The 17,712-nt window shown below is 38.3% G+C and overlaps 2 protein-coding genes across 2 annotated transcripts; both read left to right on the top strand.

Moving 5' to 3' along the window:
- The first annotated feature begins 77 nt into the window (after nucleotides 1–77).
- LOC104222849 (probable prolyl 4-hydroxylase 4) lies at nucleotides 78–12,931 on the top strand. Its single transcript, XM_009774171.2, has 7 exons — nucleotides 78–341; nucleotides 753–810; nucleotides 913–1,017; nucleotides 7,384–7,441; nucleotides 8,363–8,538; nucleotides 12,150–12,219; nucleotides 12,328–12,931. The coding sequence occupies exons 1-7, from the start codon at nucleotides 118–120 to the stop codon at nucleotides 12,621–12,623; spliced, it is 987 nt and encodes a 328-aa protein (XP_009772473.1). The 5' UTR covers nucleotides 78–117; the 3' UTR covers nucleotides 12,624–12,931.
- A 3,150-nt stretch (nucleotides 12,932–16,081) lies between these two features.
- LOC104222854 (uncharacterized) lies at nucleotides 16,082–16,876 on the top strand. The gene has a single exon (XM_009774175.2). The coding sequence runs from the start codon at nucleotides 16,082–16,084 to the stop codon at nucleotides 16,874–16,876; it is 795 nt and encodes a 264-aa protein (XP_009772477.2).
- Nucleotides 16,877–17,712: the final 836 nt, after the last annotated feature.

The following is a 17,712-nucleotide window of genomic DNA, read 5'->3' as shown; positions in this document are numbered from 1 at the left end:
GGTGTTTGACAATGATAAAAAGTGTTACAAGCACTTATTTTTAGGCATTAAAAATAAGTCATAAGCCTACCAATTTTTGATTTTTAATTAAAAACTAGTTTTTATAAGGCAATCCAAATGCCCTCTAACTCATGTGCTGAATGTTCAAGTGACAGTTCACGCGAATTGGATTCAAAGTTGGATACTTACATTTTCCCGAGAAAATTCCACACTATGATTAACTTTTCGCAGATCGCCAGTTTCTTCTTCTTCATCTTGATCGCCGCCGCGTTCGTCACTAAATCATCATGCTCCGCCATCATCAATCCCTCTAAAGTCAAGCAAATTTCATGGAAACCTAGGTATTTCACTGTTTTCCTAGCTAAAAGGAGATAAAAATGCAATTATTGAGAAAAAAATAAAAAAATCTGTTTCTTTTTTAGTGTTTGTTTTCCGGTCTTGGAGCTAAGAAAACTTTGATATTATGGGAAGAAAAGTCAAATTATAAGTTTTTCTTTTTCTGGAATGTACTAGTGTTTCACCGATTTAGCTTTACGTTTAGCTAAGAAAAATGCAATATTGCTGAAAAAGGTCAATTTTGTAAATTTTTGGTTGCGTAATGTTTCCCTGATTCAGCTATGTGTATTTCACTATTTTACGGTTTCTAAGCTTATAAAGTCGAAATATTATTATTGGGATAAAAGTCAAGTTTTTGAAGTGTTTATGTCGTGCTGTTGTGCCTTATGGAGCTTACTATTTGTGACTGTTCGCAGAGCTTTTGTGTATGAAGGTTTCCTTACGGATGAAGAATGCAATCATTTGGTATCTCTTGTAAGTGTTAATTTAGATTTTACTTTTTGGAGAATGTATTGGTTGGATCAATTTGTTGAGATCTGTTTGTGTTTGGAAGCTGATTTGTCAATTGTGGTGTAGGCGAAGAAGGAGTTGAAAAGATCGGCTGTGGCAGATAATGAGTCTGGGGAAAGTAAGCTCAGTGAGGTTAGGACTAGTTCCGGGATGTTCATTAGCAAAGCAAAGGTATGTTTTTTTATTACTTTCCTCATTGTCGTATTGCTAAATCGTGTTAATCCATAATACAACAATTTTATTTGTTTCTCTAAGTTGCAAAGATGAGTTGGTTGGTATGCACATTGGTACTTTGACATTATATGACATGTATTTCTAGTTTTATGAATTTCAATTACTTTAGTATGGTAGATTATCATGCCAGGGTCAGAAGATAAATTTGTCAATGGATTTGTAACTCTACCAGGTGCTCGTGGATGGTGGTTCTTTTAAGAGGTTTGTATGCTTAAGATCAAAGGCTTATCATCATGCTAAAAGCTATAGATGATAGTAAGGACGTAACTTTATTTTTTAACCAAACCATCAAACAAGCGTTATGTTCCACCATAACTATGCCCCGGGCCGTTCCTGACCCATCACTGGTGTTAACCAACAATTCCCCCCTCCCCAAAAAAAAGGCCCTGCCACACGCAGCATGTTGTTCCTAGGTTAGGATCAAATGCTTACCGTCATTTCAAAAACTATAGCTGATAACAAAGGCGTAACTTTACTACTTAACTATGCTCATCAAGTAAGCATCATGTTTGACCATGCGCCATGTTCTTGAAGAATGAAGTGAAGGAAAAGGTCTTTATGCTTTCTGCCCCTTCCTGAATTCTTGAATGTTGCTTCAGTAGATTTTCTTAGGCGGTACTTCAATCAGCAAGCTTATCTCCTTATGCAGAGATTCTTTTTGAATCTACACTATTTTCTTGGAATAAGTTGTTTGATCTTGATTGCTTCCTGATTATCCTCTTTTCCTAAGCCTGTCTCTTGATTCTCGCCATTATTATCTTCTCCCGACTCACCTAATTTGTGGTATCTCGATACATTTCCATGATGATGCAAACACTTGTTGCAGATCTTGGAATTTTGCTAATTTTGAATTCAATATCTCTAATTTCTTGTTTTGTGCTTTCCAGATCTTCCATTCAAAGCCTTCCTTTGTGACATCAATCAAATTTTACAATTTCTCCTTCCTTTAGGTTTCAAACGTCTTTCCTTGCTTTAAGGAATCTTCACAAGATAATTTTTTTCTACTGAGATTTGAACTTCCCTTGAATTCAAATGTTTTCCCGGTGTATGATTTAATTATCCCTAATTTTAGGAAATCCTCGCTGATTTTGGAAAATAGTATCTTTCTATAACATAGATTGTAGAAAGAATATTTTTCCATACTTCATAAAAAAAAAGTAAGAATATTTTTTCATAAATGATGTTAGCAGTTTTGAACTCCTTGATTTTAGGAATTTTTCACTTATTGATCTAGGAAAACAACATCTTCTCATAACAGAGATTCTAGTAGCTCACTAATATCTTCCTTGCATAGTTAGCAAATCTTCCAATAAATTTTCAGGATTAGCATCCATAGTAACTATTTATCCTTAATTTTGTAGTAATATCAATACCTTCCTTCTGAACTTGTAATAAGTAATTAAATTCTAACAAATCATTTTTCTTTCATAGGATATCTTCCTTCCATAATAAATTAATATTCTTCCCACGATTTTGAGCAGATATACTAATCCTTGATTTGGGCAAGTTTTTTTCATATCTTCCTTGATTCCATAATTTCTTCAATAATCAAATTTTCAGAATTTTACCATATAATATCTTCTCTTCAATATGTATCTGAATCTCGATCCAACCAAATCCTCCTCGGTTGGATGAACCTGTCCTTTGATTAAAATCGCATCAAGTCAATATTAATCTTTGACTATGCTCATCAATATCAATTGGTGAAACCTCATAGTTAAATCTCAAGGTTTTAAGGTTTAGTTAAATCTCAAGGCGAAACCTCATTTTGATGATAACAGTCCAATATAGTCAAAGCTCACTTCTAACTTCATATAATTTTAATCAAATACTCTTTATCAAAAAAAGAAAAGATTTTAATCAAATACTAAGTTGCTCCGACACGGCAGTTTAGGTGCCTCACCCGTGTCGACACGACACTAATGTGAGGGTAGGTATGGGATCCGTACTGGATCTGGTCAAACGATTTTGGGTACTTTGACCACGATAGACGAAAAAATTCGAGACAAGATACAATTTGATTCCTGAAATTAGAACCAAAACAAGGGTAAGTTTGAAGAAAATAGCATACCTTATCTAGGAAATAAATCATTTACTTATCTACAACTTGAGAATAAAAAAGAAATTCACACTTTCCAAGCTATACGTAAGTATTCCACAAAATTTCTCATAATTTAGAGATATTTTCATATTTTTAGTTTTTTCTTTTGAATTATTTTTAGCCGGATCCCCGCACCCGTATCCGTACTAGGATCCGTATCCCCGAATCTTAGAATTTACATCTCGAAGGATCCGATCTCTAGATCCACACTAGTGTCAGATACCTGTGTCTGAGCAACTTAGATCAAATATCATTTACTTGTATAAATATGTTATTGGATAGGTTTGAGAAGGATTTGATTGGATTGAACATTCAGATACGTATAAGAAAAAAGGTATTGTCTGGTAGAATTATGAAGATTTGATTATTGAAGGAATTATGAAATCAAGGATGATATGAAAGAGTTTTGTCCAAATCAAGGAATAGTGTCTCAGCTAAAACTGTGGGAAGAGTGCTTGTTACGGAACAAAAGAGATGTTCAAATTTGCTTATACTTGCTAAAAGTTTGGACGAATGGTACTGGTTTTACTACAAAATTAAGGAAAGATGTTTACAACGTGATGCAAATCCTATGAAGGATATGATTGAAATTTATTGGTGACATTTTCTAACATGGAAGATACCTTGATAAAAAACTAATAGAAGGAAGATGTTGAGTAAGCTACAACAATCTTTGTTATGGAAAGATGTTATTTTTCATGACCAAGGACGGAAATTATCTTAAAATCAAGGAAGTTCAAAATTGCTAATATCATTTATGGAAAAGTATAATCCTAATTATGTTATTGCAAGAGATTATTTTCCAAGATTAAGGAAGGAAGATTTCCAAAAATTAATGGAGATTAAATCATACTAAGATTTCTTTTTATTCAGGTCAAATCTCAGTAGAAAAGATTATCACGCGAAGATTCCTTAAAGCATGGAAAGACGATTGAAACCTAGAAGGAAAGAAAATTTATTAGATTTGACTAATGTCACAAAGAAGGAGTTCGTTGAATAATGGAAGATTTTAGAAAACACAAACAAGGAATTAAAGATACCAAGTTCAAAGTTAACAAATTCCATGATTCGCTAGAAGATCATGGCGAGAGATAGACTTAGAAAAAGACGATAATTAGGAAACAATCAAGAAGGAGATCTGGAGAAGGCGCGAGATCAAACAAATTAATCTAAGTAAAGGAGCTATAATCCTGTAGATCCCGAACAATTCTTTGCAGAAGGAATATACTGAAGCCAACGCTCAAGAAGGAAGAATTACAAGATTGAATCAATGCAAGTTTCGAGAAAAGGATGCAACAGTCAAGTTTGCACAAGTTCTTCGTTGTGCTTGAGTGAAACCCTAACCTATAAAAGGTTATAATGATTTTGTTACTACACTCCTCTAAAAGTCCTGGAGTTCTAGTGAGAGAAATGTTAGTCAACTTTTTTGTTGTTGGTAAACGAGTGAAAACCATCTTCTAGACGTTTGTGGTGAGCGTGTAATAACCATGTGTGGTGGTGAACACGTTAAAAGCATATGTTGGTTGTGAATGTATCAAAATCATATTGTAAAAGTTCGTGGTGAGCGTAGGTAAAATCGCACGTTTGGGTTGACCGTTCAAAAACTCTCCTTGCTTGTGACCGAGACAAAACTAGAGGTGAAGAAATAAAATTCCTTTGGAGCCAAGGGGATTAGATGTAAGCTTTCCAAACGAGTATAAAAATTCCGCCTCTCATTTACCTCACTGCAAGATATCTTTGGTTACATTTTACACCTGCTTTATTCCAAAAATTATCCGTTTCTGTGCAGATTAGTGAACTCAATATCAGTCGACTGAATCCTGGTGTCGTCGACTAACATGAAAAAAGGGCACAATTAACCCCTAACCCCCCCCCCCCAAATGTCTTTTTCACATACAATTTTACCTGAAAAAGGGCATGCCTTTGTGAAGAGCAGTGAGCTCTTCCAGGTGCATTGGAAGAATGAAAAGCAAGCTGCTCCCGGTGGGCAGCTGCTGCATTCTCTTTGGCAAATATCAGTTAATGGGTTGTTACTTTTGTCAAATTCTTGCAACATCAGAATCCTAAAATTCTGTTCAGTATCAGAATTCTCTTTAGGCATGTAGTAATATTAGAATTTAAATGTCAGCAGGCTATAGACCCCATTTGCTGTATTTTGAACGTCCTATGTTTCCCACATTTTCGATGCTGACTTTTCATGCATTCTGATTCATTTGTTAAGACATGATATTGTTATGAGATTAGAAAGATGGCGTTGATGTGATCTTGTGCACAATGAGCAAAAATTACATGCTGAAGCATGAGGATAATTTGAAATTCTGGTTAGGCAATAAATAATTATTTGTTAATTATTTCTGCTTCCACCATCCTTAGTTTTGGTGTATGACATGTTTCTAAGCTGGATGAACCTGCAATTGTCAACAGCTAGGCCACTATCAACTGATAGGAGGTAGGTTAATTAATGCACTTAGTTCGGAAGGTCTACGATTTTATTACATGTATCTGTTGCAATGTGTTTAGAGTCCTTTGCTAACCTAATAGGAAAGCTTCACATAGTAATGTCAAATCGAACCTTTCTGCTGCAATCTTAAACAGATTGTAAAGGTTATAATCTTGCCAGTGTTCGCCCAAATAAAAGCACTAAATTTAAGTCAAAGTTATGAGCTGTTTGTAAAAATCAAATGGGGATTTGGGATATACTAATGGTTTATCCTGAAAAATATAAGATATGCGTCAAATTACGGGCCGGATCTGGTCAAGAATAACAACAACAACAACAACAGCCCAGTGTAATCCCATTAGTGAGGTCTGGGGAGGGTAATGTGTACGCAGACCTTACCCCTACCCCAAAGGGTAGAGAGGCGGTTTCCAAGAGACCCTCGGCTCAAGAAGGAAACAAGAGACGATATATTAGTACCATCAATAGAATCATAATAAAATAAGCACTATAAGAAATACGAAACAGATGGAAAGTACAACAATAACCAGTAGATAAAGCCCTGCATCCTAGAACTAAATCCTAACTGGCTAGTCTCACTCTGGTGCGCCGTGGAATTATTCACAACTTCCTCCTAACCTATAACCTTAATGTTCGACCTCCACAATTCCTTGTCAAGGGCCATGTCCTCAGTAATCCTAAGTCGCGCCATGTTCTGCCTGATCACCTCTCCCCAATACTTTTTGGGCCGCCCTCTACCTCTCCTCGTGCCCACCACAGTCAGTCGCTCGCACCTCCTCACCGGTGCATCAGTGCTCCTCCTCTGAATGTGCCCGAACCATCTGAGTCTTGCTTCACGCATCTTGTCCTCCATGGGGGCCACGCCCACCTTCTCCCGAATATCTTCATTCCTAATCTTATCCATCTTAGTGTGCCCACACATCCACCTCAACATCCTCATCTCTGCTACTTTCATCTTCTGGATGTGTGAGCAAGTAAAGCAAAATTTTGTGCTTTTACCTATACTTGTTTCTGGTTTGACTGGGAGACTATTGTTGATACTAATACATAAGAGGAACCTGATCTGCTGTAAAGAATTTTAACATGCTCCAGGGAAAAGAAAGCTACCGAGATGTCAATAGTCGACAAGCACAGAGAAAAAGAAACTCTTTCAGAAACCAGATTTAGGGCCTGTTTGGTTTGGAATTTATACTTGATATCAATGACTTTTTTCTGATTGATTGGTTTTGTGAATGAGAATAATTAAGTGATGCCCACATATGACTCTTATAAAAATGATTTATGCAACATTGATTATTTGATGATCGTTTATTTGGATAACCATATTCAGTTCTATAATCCAGAGTATTCAGCATGACATATCAAAGAAATAAAAGGACTGCTCGATGCACAAAGCATCCCGTGTTCGCGCAGGGTCCGGGGGAGGGCCATACCCCAAGAGAGTATGATGTAGGCAGCCTAGCCTGATTCAATGGCTGATTCCACGGTTCGAACCCGTGACCTATAGGTCACACGGAGACAACGTGTGAAATACTCCGCAGAATTTCTTTGATTTTGACATATCAAAGAAATGCTGTAGAGTATTTCTCACGTTCATTTTTTAAATAGTTTTAATTGATTGCTGCTTACTCACGATATCATGAAGCATGACTAACCATTTGCTGCATACTCAATAATACAATATTCCATTTCTGTATTTTAATTGTGTCAGCTCTTCATTTTGCCTTTTCTTTTGGGGCTGCAGGATCCTATTGTTGCTGGGATAGAGGACAAGATAGCGACTTGGGCTTTTCTACCAAAAGGTCTGGCTTCCCCTGAAGGATATCACAGTCTAGGATTGTTAACCCATCCACAATTAGTTGCTATTTGAAGACTCTCCTCAATTCCCATTTAAAGTATGTCTGATACAAAAAATATTGACTTTATAGCTATTCGTACGGACGTCAAGAAAAGATTTGGCGGTAATTGATTCAACATAACTAATTGATCAATTCACTAACCGTGTCATCAGTCCTTCAACAAATCGAGTATTGGAATTTTATGAAACTTTACTAATCTTTTGGAAAAGCTTTTATAAGAAACAATTGCATGATATGACGATGTTAAAAGGGGGCCGCCAGGTAGGAGAAACAAAGAAAGGAAAAGATCATAATTTTCCAAGTTATTCCTTCTGTTTCTCTTTTCTTTTAGTTATAATTGGTTATTCTGCTTTGTCCAAGAAAAAATATTATCCATTATCCTGATATTGCAAGAGTTCTTACACTTCTCATCTTTTTATATTCTTAAATTGAAGACTTTCACTTCTCATCTGCCTTCTGCTCTCAGAGATGCTGAGTATTAATTTTATTGACTTATACTGTCTAATTCTTGTGCAATACAGTTGAATTATCCATCTTAAACTTCTGAAATTTCTGTCTTACCATATCAGAGTGAGTACAAAAGAAATATGTTATAAGGCGATTCTCTGGTTGAAAGAGGAGAAACTGAAGATCGAACAATTCATGGTGTCAATAAGAAGTAACATCAACATGTTAATAGGGTGATAGATAAAGAATGAAAGCACTGTTTGGAGGACTTGTTAGTTTTGGCTGTGGTTTCTTGAAATCAAATCTATTCCAAAATTCACTTTCACAGGCTTTGGATGCTTTCTTCACTCCCTTATTAAGGTCTAGTTATGTCTATGTGTTCCAATTTGATGGATATTTCTTTTTTCTCTTTGCCAGAGAATGGAGAAGACATACAAGTTCTAAGATACGAGGAAGGGCAGAAATATGAGCCACACTATGATTACTTCTCCGACAAGGTTAATATTGTTCGTGGTGGACACCGGTTAGCCACGGTACTCATGTATCTCAGTGATGTCGAGAAAGGAGGTGAAACTGTCTTCCCTGAAGCAGAGGTTAGTTCAAGTTTGTCCCTTTTTTGTACCTTTACACTGATAAAAGCGTGACGTTTATCCCACGTGCCGTACACAACTTTTTGTTTTGCTTGTTAGGTTCCACATATGAGGTCGTCCATGCTACTTTGTCCCCCTGAATATATTGTTTCCTAAATTTAGCTTTTCATTTGGATCACCAGTTGTGAGGTAGGTTTTCAAAGCAGAGATTAGCTTAGAAGTTCATGATGATGAGATGTTTTTTGGGGGAAAAAAAGGTGAATTCAAGTTTATTTTGCAGCACATCTGGTTCCACCAAGGGGAGTGGAAGGTGGTCAAAAGATGAGAAGCTCATCGGTTTATTTCCCTTTGGTGATGTGTTCATCATTTGTTTCTAGTTGTTTGGTAGGATTGGAAGGGAAGTAAAAGATTTATATTTCCTCCTCCTGAACCAGTTCCAGAATGACTGAAAAAGCTAAAATACATTTCTATGTTTGCTTCCTGCCCTCTTTCACTTATCAATAAAGAAATAACCCTTAACTCCCTCTTTTGTTTCTCCATCCTTCCTCCTTTCACCTACCTAAACAAATCATATGATTCACGATAATATTCATCCTTTACTTGTCATAAAGAAGATTAAACATACAATTAGGGTAAACATACCTTGCATTCAACAAAGCTTTAGCAGGAGTAAAAAGAGGCCAGAAATGTGGATCACATGCTGATGTGGCGCATATAGCTGTCTTAAATAGGGGAAGCCTTAAGCCTGTTTAACGGGCCGGGTTGACCCGTTTCCGGACTGGCCCAGACCAGTTGTAACCCGGACCTGACCGGCTCAGTAGTTAGGGGGTCGGGTGGGCTGGGTTAGGGGGGTTGGTCCGTTTAAAAAAAAATCGGTTAACCTGACCGGTCAAACCCGGTCAACGAAAAATACTGTTGAACCGGTTAAACGGCTATAATTTTTTTTTTTTTTTTTACGTGATATGACCGTTGGCAACGGTCAACTTCAATTTGGCCGTTGCCCAACGGGTGGATTGCAAAGATAGCCCTTTTTTGGGCAATTTTTTTTTTAAAAATAACACTTTTTGTAATTACTAATTTAGCCCTTTGAAAAAATATAAATACACCCCATTTTCTTCATTTCTTCGCTCATCTCTCATTTCTCAAACTCATATTCTCAATTATCATTTTTTCATTCTTCACCTAAAGTGCAATCAACTATTTGGCTCTCATTTTTTTGGAATTTAATTTATTGTATTATTTATTATTTGAAGTTTGAACAATTGACGTTTCTTCATGGTAACATTGAAGTTGCGAAATCATCAAGTGTTCAATTTATTGGCTTATTGCCGAATTCGGTGCACTCCCTCCAAATTATAAGTGCAATTTTTTTCCATTTTTATTGTATTCTATTATCTTAAATTCTTAATGAAATATTCAAAATTTTCAAATATAAAGATTTTAAAGCCTTTGCATCCTTTTATTCAAACACTCTTTTTATAAAATTGTTTTTGTGTTTAATATTTTTACGTTATCTTAATATAAATTACGATAGTTATACAAAATAAAAATAAAAAAACACTAACCCGGCCCGGTCCCTTGGACCCGTAACCCTTCCGGTTCATTTTTAACCTGGATGGACCCGGACCCGTTAAACCCAGTTTGAAAAAACCGGTAACCGGCCCGGATTCGAAATCTGCCGGTCACCTTTTTTCTCAACCCGGACCGGCCCCGCCCACCCGTTAAACACCTATAGGAAGCCTTTAGAAAAACAAAACTGCATCTTTGCTTCTATTGGACATTACGCACAAGAAGACATGCTTTAAAAACAGGGGACTTTATGAATCATGGGGTAATGTTGGCTTGTCTTTCATTTATTGATTTCTTTTCTCTTTGTTCTTTATTCATATTACTTAGTCACACCATGAAAGTGTGGGAGAGGGTGGTTGAAGCGAGGGTGAAGATGTCGATATCTGTATCCAGTTCGGGTTCATGCCGAGTCGTTCTACTCCAGAAGCTATACACCTTGTTAGGTGGTTGGTGGAACAGTACAGGGATAGGAAGAAGGACCTGCACATGGTGTTTATTGACATAGAAAAAGCATATGACAAGGTTCCTAGGGAAGTTCTTTGGAGATGCTTAGAGGTAAAAAGTGTGTCGGTTCCCTACATTATGGCGATTAAAGACATGTATGATGGGGCTAAGACTCGGGTAAAGACAGTATGAGGCTACTCTGAGCATTTTTCGGTTGTTATGGGGTTACACCAAGGCTCTGCGCTCAGCCCGTTCTTATTCGCCCTGGTGATGGACACGCTAACACACCATATTCAAGGGGTGGTGCCATGGTGCATGCTATTCGCCGATGACATAGTTCTGATTGATGAGTCGCGTACCGGTATTAACGAGAGGCTGGATATTTGGAGACATGCTCTTGAGTCTAAGGGTTTCAAGCTGAGCAGGACGAAGACGGAATACCTGGAGTGTAAGTTTAACGCTGAGCCAGGGGAAGTGGGCGTGGATGTGAGGCTTGACTCACAGGTCATCCCAAGTAGATGCAACTTCAAGCACCTTGGGTCGGTTATCTAGGGGGGAGGGGAGATCGGCGAGGATGTCACACACCGTATTGGGGTAGGATGGATGAAGTGGAGGTTAGCATCTGGAGTCCTGTGTGACAAGCGAGTGCCACCGATACTCAAAGGTAAGCTTTATAAAGCGGTAGTTAGACCGGCCATGATGTACGGGGCTGAGTGTTGGCCTGTTAAGAACTCTCATATCCAGAAGATGAAAGTAACTGAAATGAGGATGTTGAGGTGGATGTGCGGGCACACTAGGATGGACAAGATTAGGAATGATGATATTCGGGAGAAGGTGCGCGTGGCTCCCATTGATGACAAGATGCGGGAAGCGAGGCTTAGATGGTTCGGGCATATACAGAGGAGAAGCCCAGATGCTCCGGTAAGGAGGTGTGAGTGGCTAGTTGTAGTGGGCATGAAGAGAGGTAGAGGGCGGCCTAAGAAGTATCGGGGAGAGGTGATCAGGCAGGACATGGCGAGGCTTCAGATTTCCGAGGACATGGCACTTGATAGGAAGATGTAGAGGTCGAGTATTAGGGTTGTAAGTTAGGAGGTAGTTAGGTCTTGCATTAGTTCGTTCCGTTGCTAAAGTAATCTTGTAGGGTTTTGTCTAGGTAACGGGTGGCAATGTCGTGTCTTACTATTTCTTTTTTAGTGCCGGACCTATTTACTAGTTGTCGCTTTTGTTTTGCAGCTTTCTTCTGAATTTTATGTTGTTCCTGTTTTTCTTATATTTTTTATCGTTCCTGTGATAATACTAATATTGTCTCTTTTTGTCTTCTTGAGCCGAGGGTCTTTCGAAAACAGCCTCTCTATCCCTTCGGGTAGGGGTAAAGTCTGCGTACATACTACCCTCCCCAGACCCCACTAGTGGGATTTCACTGGGTTGTTGTTGTTGTTCGTTATTCATATGTCTACGGATTGAACCTGGTGACATTTTTGATTTACCAAGGGTAAATTAGCTTTGCTAGTTGCTTCTTCTTCGTCTCCATCCCAAATTTGCTCTCCTAAATCTTTGTTTTTCAGTTATATGTTTCTCAATAAAACTGGATATCTTTACAGGAATCAACTCGACGTAGGTCAATGGCAGCTGACGATACTTTGTCCGAGTGTGCTAGGAAGGGTATAGCTGGTGAGCCTATAGAGTGGATAACTGCTCAACATTGTCGCCTTATTACAGTTGTTGCAAAACCTAATCTGCATTTGTTTCTGGTTTTCTCTTTTTCGGGGAATATTTCAGTAAAACCACGGAAAGGAGATGCACTTCTTTTTTTCAGTCTCCATCCAAATGCCGTTCCTGATCCTATGAGCCTCCACGGTGGGTGCCCTGTTATTGAGGGTGAGAAGTGGTCAGCGACAAAGTGGATTCACGTGGATTCATTTGACAAAATCGTGGGATCTGAAAAAAGTTGTGCTGATCAAAACGAGAATTGTGAGAGATGGGCCGCACTTGGGGAATGCACCAAGAATCCAGAATACATGGTTGGAAGTTCAGATCTTCCAGGAAGCTGTAGGAAGAGCTGCAAAGCTTGTTAACTTATTATTCTTAATTCTTCCACTAAATCAGTTCAGAAATAGTAACATGTTGTTCCTTATTGTTCTTGCAATCTACCCAGTTTTGCAAATAACATCCTATTTTCTTTTTCTTCTATAGAGCGAAGTTCGTTTTTTCTCTCTCACTCAAACATATGTATACTGCCTTTATGTACACATTAGTTAACTGTTATGTACCAACTTCGATTTGGTCTTTCACTGAGAATGTAATATCTGATAACAAATTATAGTCTGTTTGTGCACTAATTTTATGATGGTTATTTTGTGAAATGATATGTAATGATTGGTCATTAAGGTGCATACACTAGTTAAATTGAGTTGACACAATGATATGCCCGGATTAAGATGTTAACGGATTTTTTATTGCCAAAGCATAATAGAGATAAGAAAAGGGACAACTTCAATTTTTATGTAACATCTTTTTCATGTACTATCTCATGCTTGGTATCAACATTTTTTTTGGAATTGACTTTTAAGTAATTTGAATGTGAATATTTTTACATCGTGAATAGATAATACTTATGCTCTTGCACTTAACCCTTGGATGGTGACACTCTCAGATAATGAGCAAACGTATGCATCAAGTATTAAATTTGTTCCATTTTTTGTTTCTCGTCTCCATCTATATCACATTTTAACATGATTTATGCACTAAACAGATATCATTACAAATGTTGGTGGAGCAGAATGAGATTCCCATCACATCACAGATGGAACCAAAAATTGTTTGTTTGTTTTTTTTTTTTTTTGTTTTTTTTTTTAAAGAAAAAGGTAGAAAAGGAGAAAAGAAAGCGCACTGCTACGCCATCTCTATCTCATATCATTCATGCATCCATTAGAAATTTTAAATAATAATTATTATTATCTGTCTAAAGCGATAAAAGTTTTTAAAATATTCTTGCAGCAGTTGCGTTGTCACGTTATTTAGTAGAGTAATAACAAAAGATTACATTTAATAAATTTAGAATAATAGTAGAGAAGATCAAGCAGAGATCCTTAAGCAGACTCCTTAAAAACGACTCTTGACTGACTTTTGGTAGTATTAGAATAGATGCAATTGAATTAAGAATAGCAACTATTTTTCTTAAAATAAATTGGAGCATCAATGATGTCATAAGAGATCATTTTCTCTTATGATCTCAATAGAAACAAAAAAAATATTAAATCATTTTCTTCTATCTGCTTAAATTTTGTTGGCAAAATTGGTGCGCGTAAACTCACACAAGACATTTTATAAGGTAAAATTGGTTTATAACAATATGGACGAATGGTAGCATGGCATGTGGAACCAAAGGTAAGAAAAAAGTAAGTCAGGTAACGATCAATACCGGACACAACGAATATAATCGATATCGAGTAAATCTCGAAGGGAGCATATTTAACGGGAGGAGATCAAGGGTTTGCCATCGGATAGCATTCAATGAGGGAATATTCTCTCACATTATATGAGCGACCGGTGCAGAGAATATTTGCATTCATGACCTGCCGCTACATATTCAACAATGATTCTTTTATTATCATTTAAGAGGAGCTTGATCTTAGGATCTTGTTTCCCTAGGTAAAGCTATAAATAGCAGGTTCAGTAGCCATTGCAAGGGGAGGAAGTTCTTTGCAAACATATGCTGTATTTTACTTTTGCTCTCAATTAAACAACTTCACTTGTTCTATATCATTGCTTTCACTTTTGTCCTAGGAGGCATTGCACTCGGAGCCATGCTTGTCATCTTCTTCAATTTCAATTGCTAAATCTCATTTTTAATCTTATCTTCTTATCATTTTTGGATCAAATCAATTCGCTTGTCTATAAACCACGTAACAAATTTAACTGTATCGTGTTACAGGTAAACAGTTTGGCGCTCACTGTGGGGCTTAGACAATTACGTAATTGCTTTGATCCTTACGTTTATTACTAACTTGTTTGGATTCTTTCCTTAGCAAAAAAAGAAGAAGAAAGATATGGCAGCTAATGATGTTAACATCACGCACAATGCAGATGGGCACAAAGAATTGTCCCAACATGATGATTCACTCAGCGACACCCGTAACGAGGGTGATAAAACAACCCCATTTCGTGAAGAATGGTAACCTCGGTATGTGCAGGAGATAACTCCCGATGATGCGTAGGAGGAACATGTCGTGAAAACAGTAAAAATCTTAAGAGAACAGCAAAAAGCAATCATGAAACACCTCTCAAGGAAGGATCGGGTGATGACGGAGTTGAAACAAGCTTTATCAGGCCCCTCCAATAACGCGAACGAAAGGGGCCCGACTCCTCCCAATGCTCCTGCAAACCAAATGGCTTAGAGGGTCGACAACAACACCCCTAAAAGGCGAGGATGGTTTTGACGAAACCGGACATTTGGAATGATCCTTTCAAAACCAAGATCATGAGGTTTATGAGGGAAATGAACGAACGAATAGATCAAAATGCAAAGGAGTTTCACACTCGGATGGATCAAATTCCGGGCTCACCACCAATACTAAAAGCCCGGATTGGAAAAAATACATACAATTGCCGTTTAAACTGAGCGCAACTCCAGAGTTAATTCCGAAGTGGTTCAAGATGCCGGACATACCAAATACGACAGGACTTTGGATCCGCAGGAGCATATCACAACCTACACCATAACTGTGAAAAGGAACGATTTGGCTCAGCATGAGATCAGATCGGTCTTACTGAAGAAGTTTGGTGAAACCCTCACAAAGGGGGCCCCGACACGGTATTCTCTCTTACCCGAGAATTCAATTGACCCTTTTGAGATGCTTGCATATTCATTCATTAAGGCCCATGTCGGGTAAGGAAAGTCCAAGCCAGGAAGGCGGACATATTCAGGATTGCGCAAGGTGAGTTCGAGCTGCTACAAGAATTCATGATCTGGTTCCAGAAAGAGAGGATGCTGCTACCGGTTGTACCTAATGAGTGGGCAGTGGAGGCGTTCACAAAGGGTTTGAATCCATGGAGCTCCGACGCATCCCGAAAGCTGAAGGAAAGCCTGCTCGAATTCCAAGCAACCACATGGGCGGATGCCCATACCTGTTATGAGTCAAAAATAAGGATAGAGGACGATCAACTCGGGTTCCTAGTATCAAACAAGGGATGAGATCGAGAAAAAAACTAGGATAAAGTTAAAAGCGACTTTTATGCGGATCGACGGTCTTCTAGAGGTCATTTTTTGCCATATGAAAGAACCAAAGGTCGGAATAACAAAGGGTTTCGGTCATTGGATAGGTCCCCTTCTGATAGTAGAACTGATCAGGACCGTAGCAGTAGATCGTTACAAAAGAAGGAGATACAGGGGGCCCGAGACCCTGTATATCCCAGGTTATCATATTACGCCTTCAACATCAGTTTAGTAGAGTTGGCATCAGTGATGAGGAATATCAAAGAAGCACGGTTCCCGAAGCCAATTCGCTCTGATCCTAGCTAGAGGGATCCTAATATGTGGTGTGAATATCATGAGACTCACGACCATAGAGCTGGGGACTGTCGGCATCTACGTGAAGAGGTGGCAACATTTTTGAAGAATGGCCATCTCAGGGAATTCTTAAGTGACCGAGCCAAGAACAACTATAGCCGAAGCCGGGACAATGCCGAGCCTTCGAAGGTAGCAGAGGGCTCCCCTTGGTTGACTATTAACATGATTTTTGGAGGGAATGAAGTTAACAGTGTAACCTTCTCAAGTGCCAAGAAAACAAAGATATCAGTGACTCACAACAACAGACTCCGGGAAGTCGCGAAAGATGATATCACCTTCACGGAGGAAGATGATGACAAACTCCTCTTTCCATACAACAACACTTTGGTAATCTCTGTCAATGTTTTAGATTTCAAAATTAAACGTGTTTCGGTTGTTCCAGGAAGATCGGCCAACATCATCCAATGGAGAGTGTTGTTGCAATCGAAGCTGACCGGAAGCATCATTCCAATGACAAAACTCTTAGCTGGATTCAACTTGACAAGTGTGCCAACCCGAGGAGAGATTTTACCGCCCACAAACACCGAAGGATTTATCAAAACCACTCAATTTGAAGTGGTAAATGGCGATATGGGTTACAATGTAATCCTCGAAAGGCTGTGGATACACGAGATGAAGGTTGTGCCCTTAACATATCATCAATTGTTGAAATTCCCAACCTCAGAAGGAATCAAGCAGATAAGAGGAGATCAAACAGCGGCAAGGGAAATGAATGCGGTAACTATTTCCAGCAGCAAGGGAAAAGAGTCGAATAAATAGCAATTACAGGAGCCGATGCCTTCTCCATTTCTGAATGAAGACGATAAGAGCGAGGAGTCATTGGAATCCTATCAAGTTCCGAGATATTTTCAGGTACCTGAGGAGATGGATGGGACCAAGTCAACCGTAGAGGAACTGGGGCAAGTGGCCTTATCTGAAGAGTTCTTTGAGAGGAAGTTTCACATGGGGACATGATTAAACCCCGAGCTCAGGTTAGGGTCTATAAATTTTCTTAAAGATAACGTTGACGATTTTGCGTGGTTGCACTCGGATATGACAGGTATCCCATTAGAGGTGGTCGTGCACAAGCAAAGCCTTGATCCAAACTTCCCACCGGTAAGGCAAAAGAAATGCCTGATAGCGGAGGTTAGGAACAAGTTTATTAAAGAAGAGGTAACCCGATTACTCAATATTGGTTCAATCCTGGAGGTAAAATATCCAGAATGGCTTGCCAACGTAGTTGTAGTACCAAAAAAGAATAACAAGTTTAGAATGTGCGTAAACTACAAGGATTTAAATAAAGCATGACCTAAAGATTAGTTTCCATTGCCAAACATTGATAAAATGATTGATGCTACAGCCGGACACGAGTTAATTAGTTTCCTTGATACTTACTTTGGGTAAAATCAAATCAAGATGAACCTGGAGGATCAGGAAAAAACTTCTTTCATAACGAACTTTGGCACATATTTATATAATGTGATGTCATTTGGGCTTAAGAATGCCGGAGCCACTTATCAGAGGCTCGTTAATAAAATATTTTAAAATCATATAGGCAAAACAATGGAGGTATACATTGATGACATGTTAGTCAAGTCTTTAAATGCAGGAGATCA

Source organism: Nicotiana sylvestris, chromosome 1 (genome assembly GCF_000393655.2).
Source record: "Nicotiana sylvestris chromosome 1, ASM39365v2, whole genome shotgun sequence".
Taxonomy (NCBI): domain Eukaryota; kingdom Viridiplantae; phylum Streptophyta; class Magnoliopsida; order Solanales; family Solanaceae; genus Nicotiana; species Nicotiana sylvestris.
The sequence above is the reverse complement of the archived record's forward strand: the minus strand, read 5'-3'. Positions and strand labels throughout refer to the sequence as shown.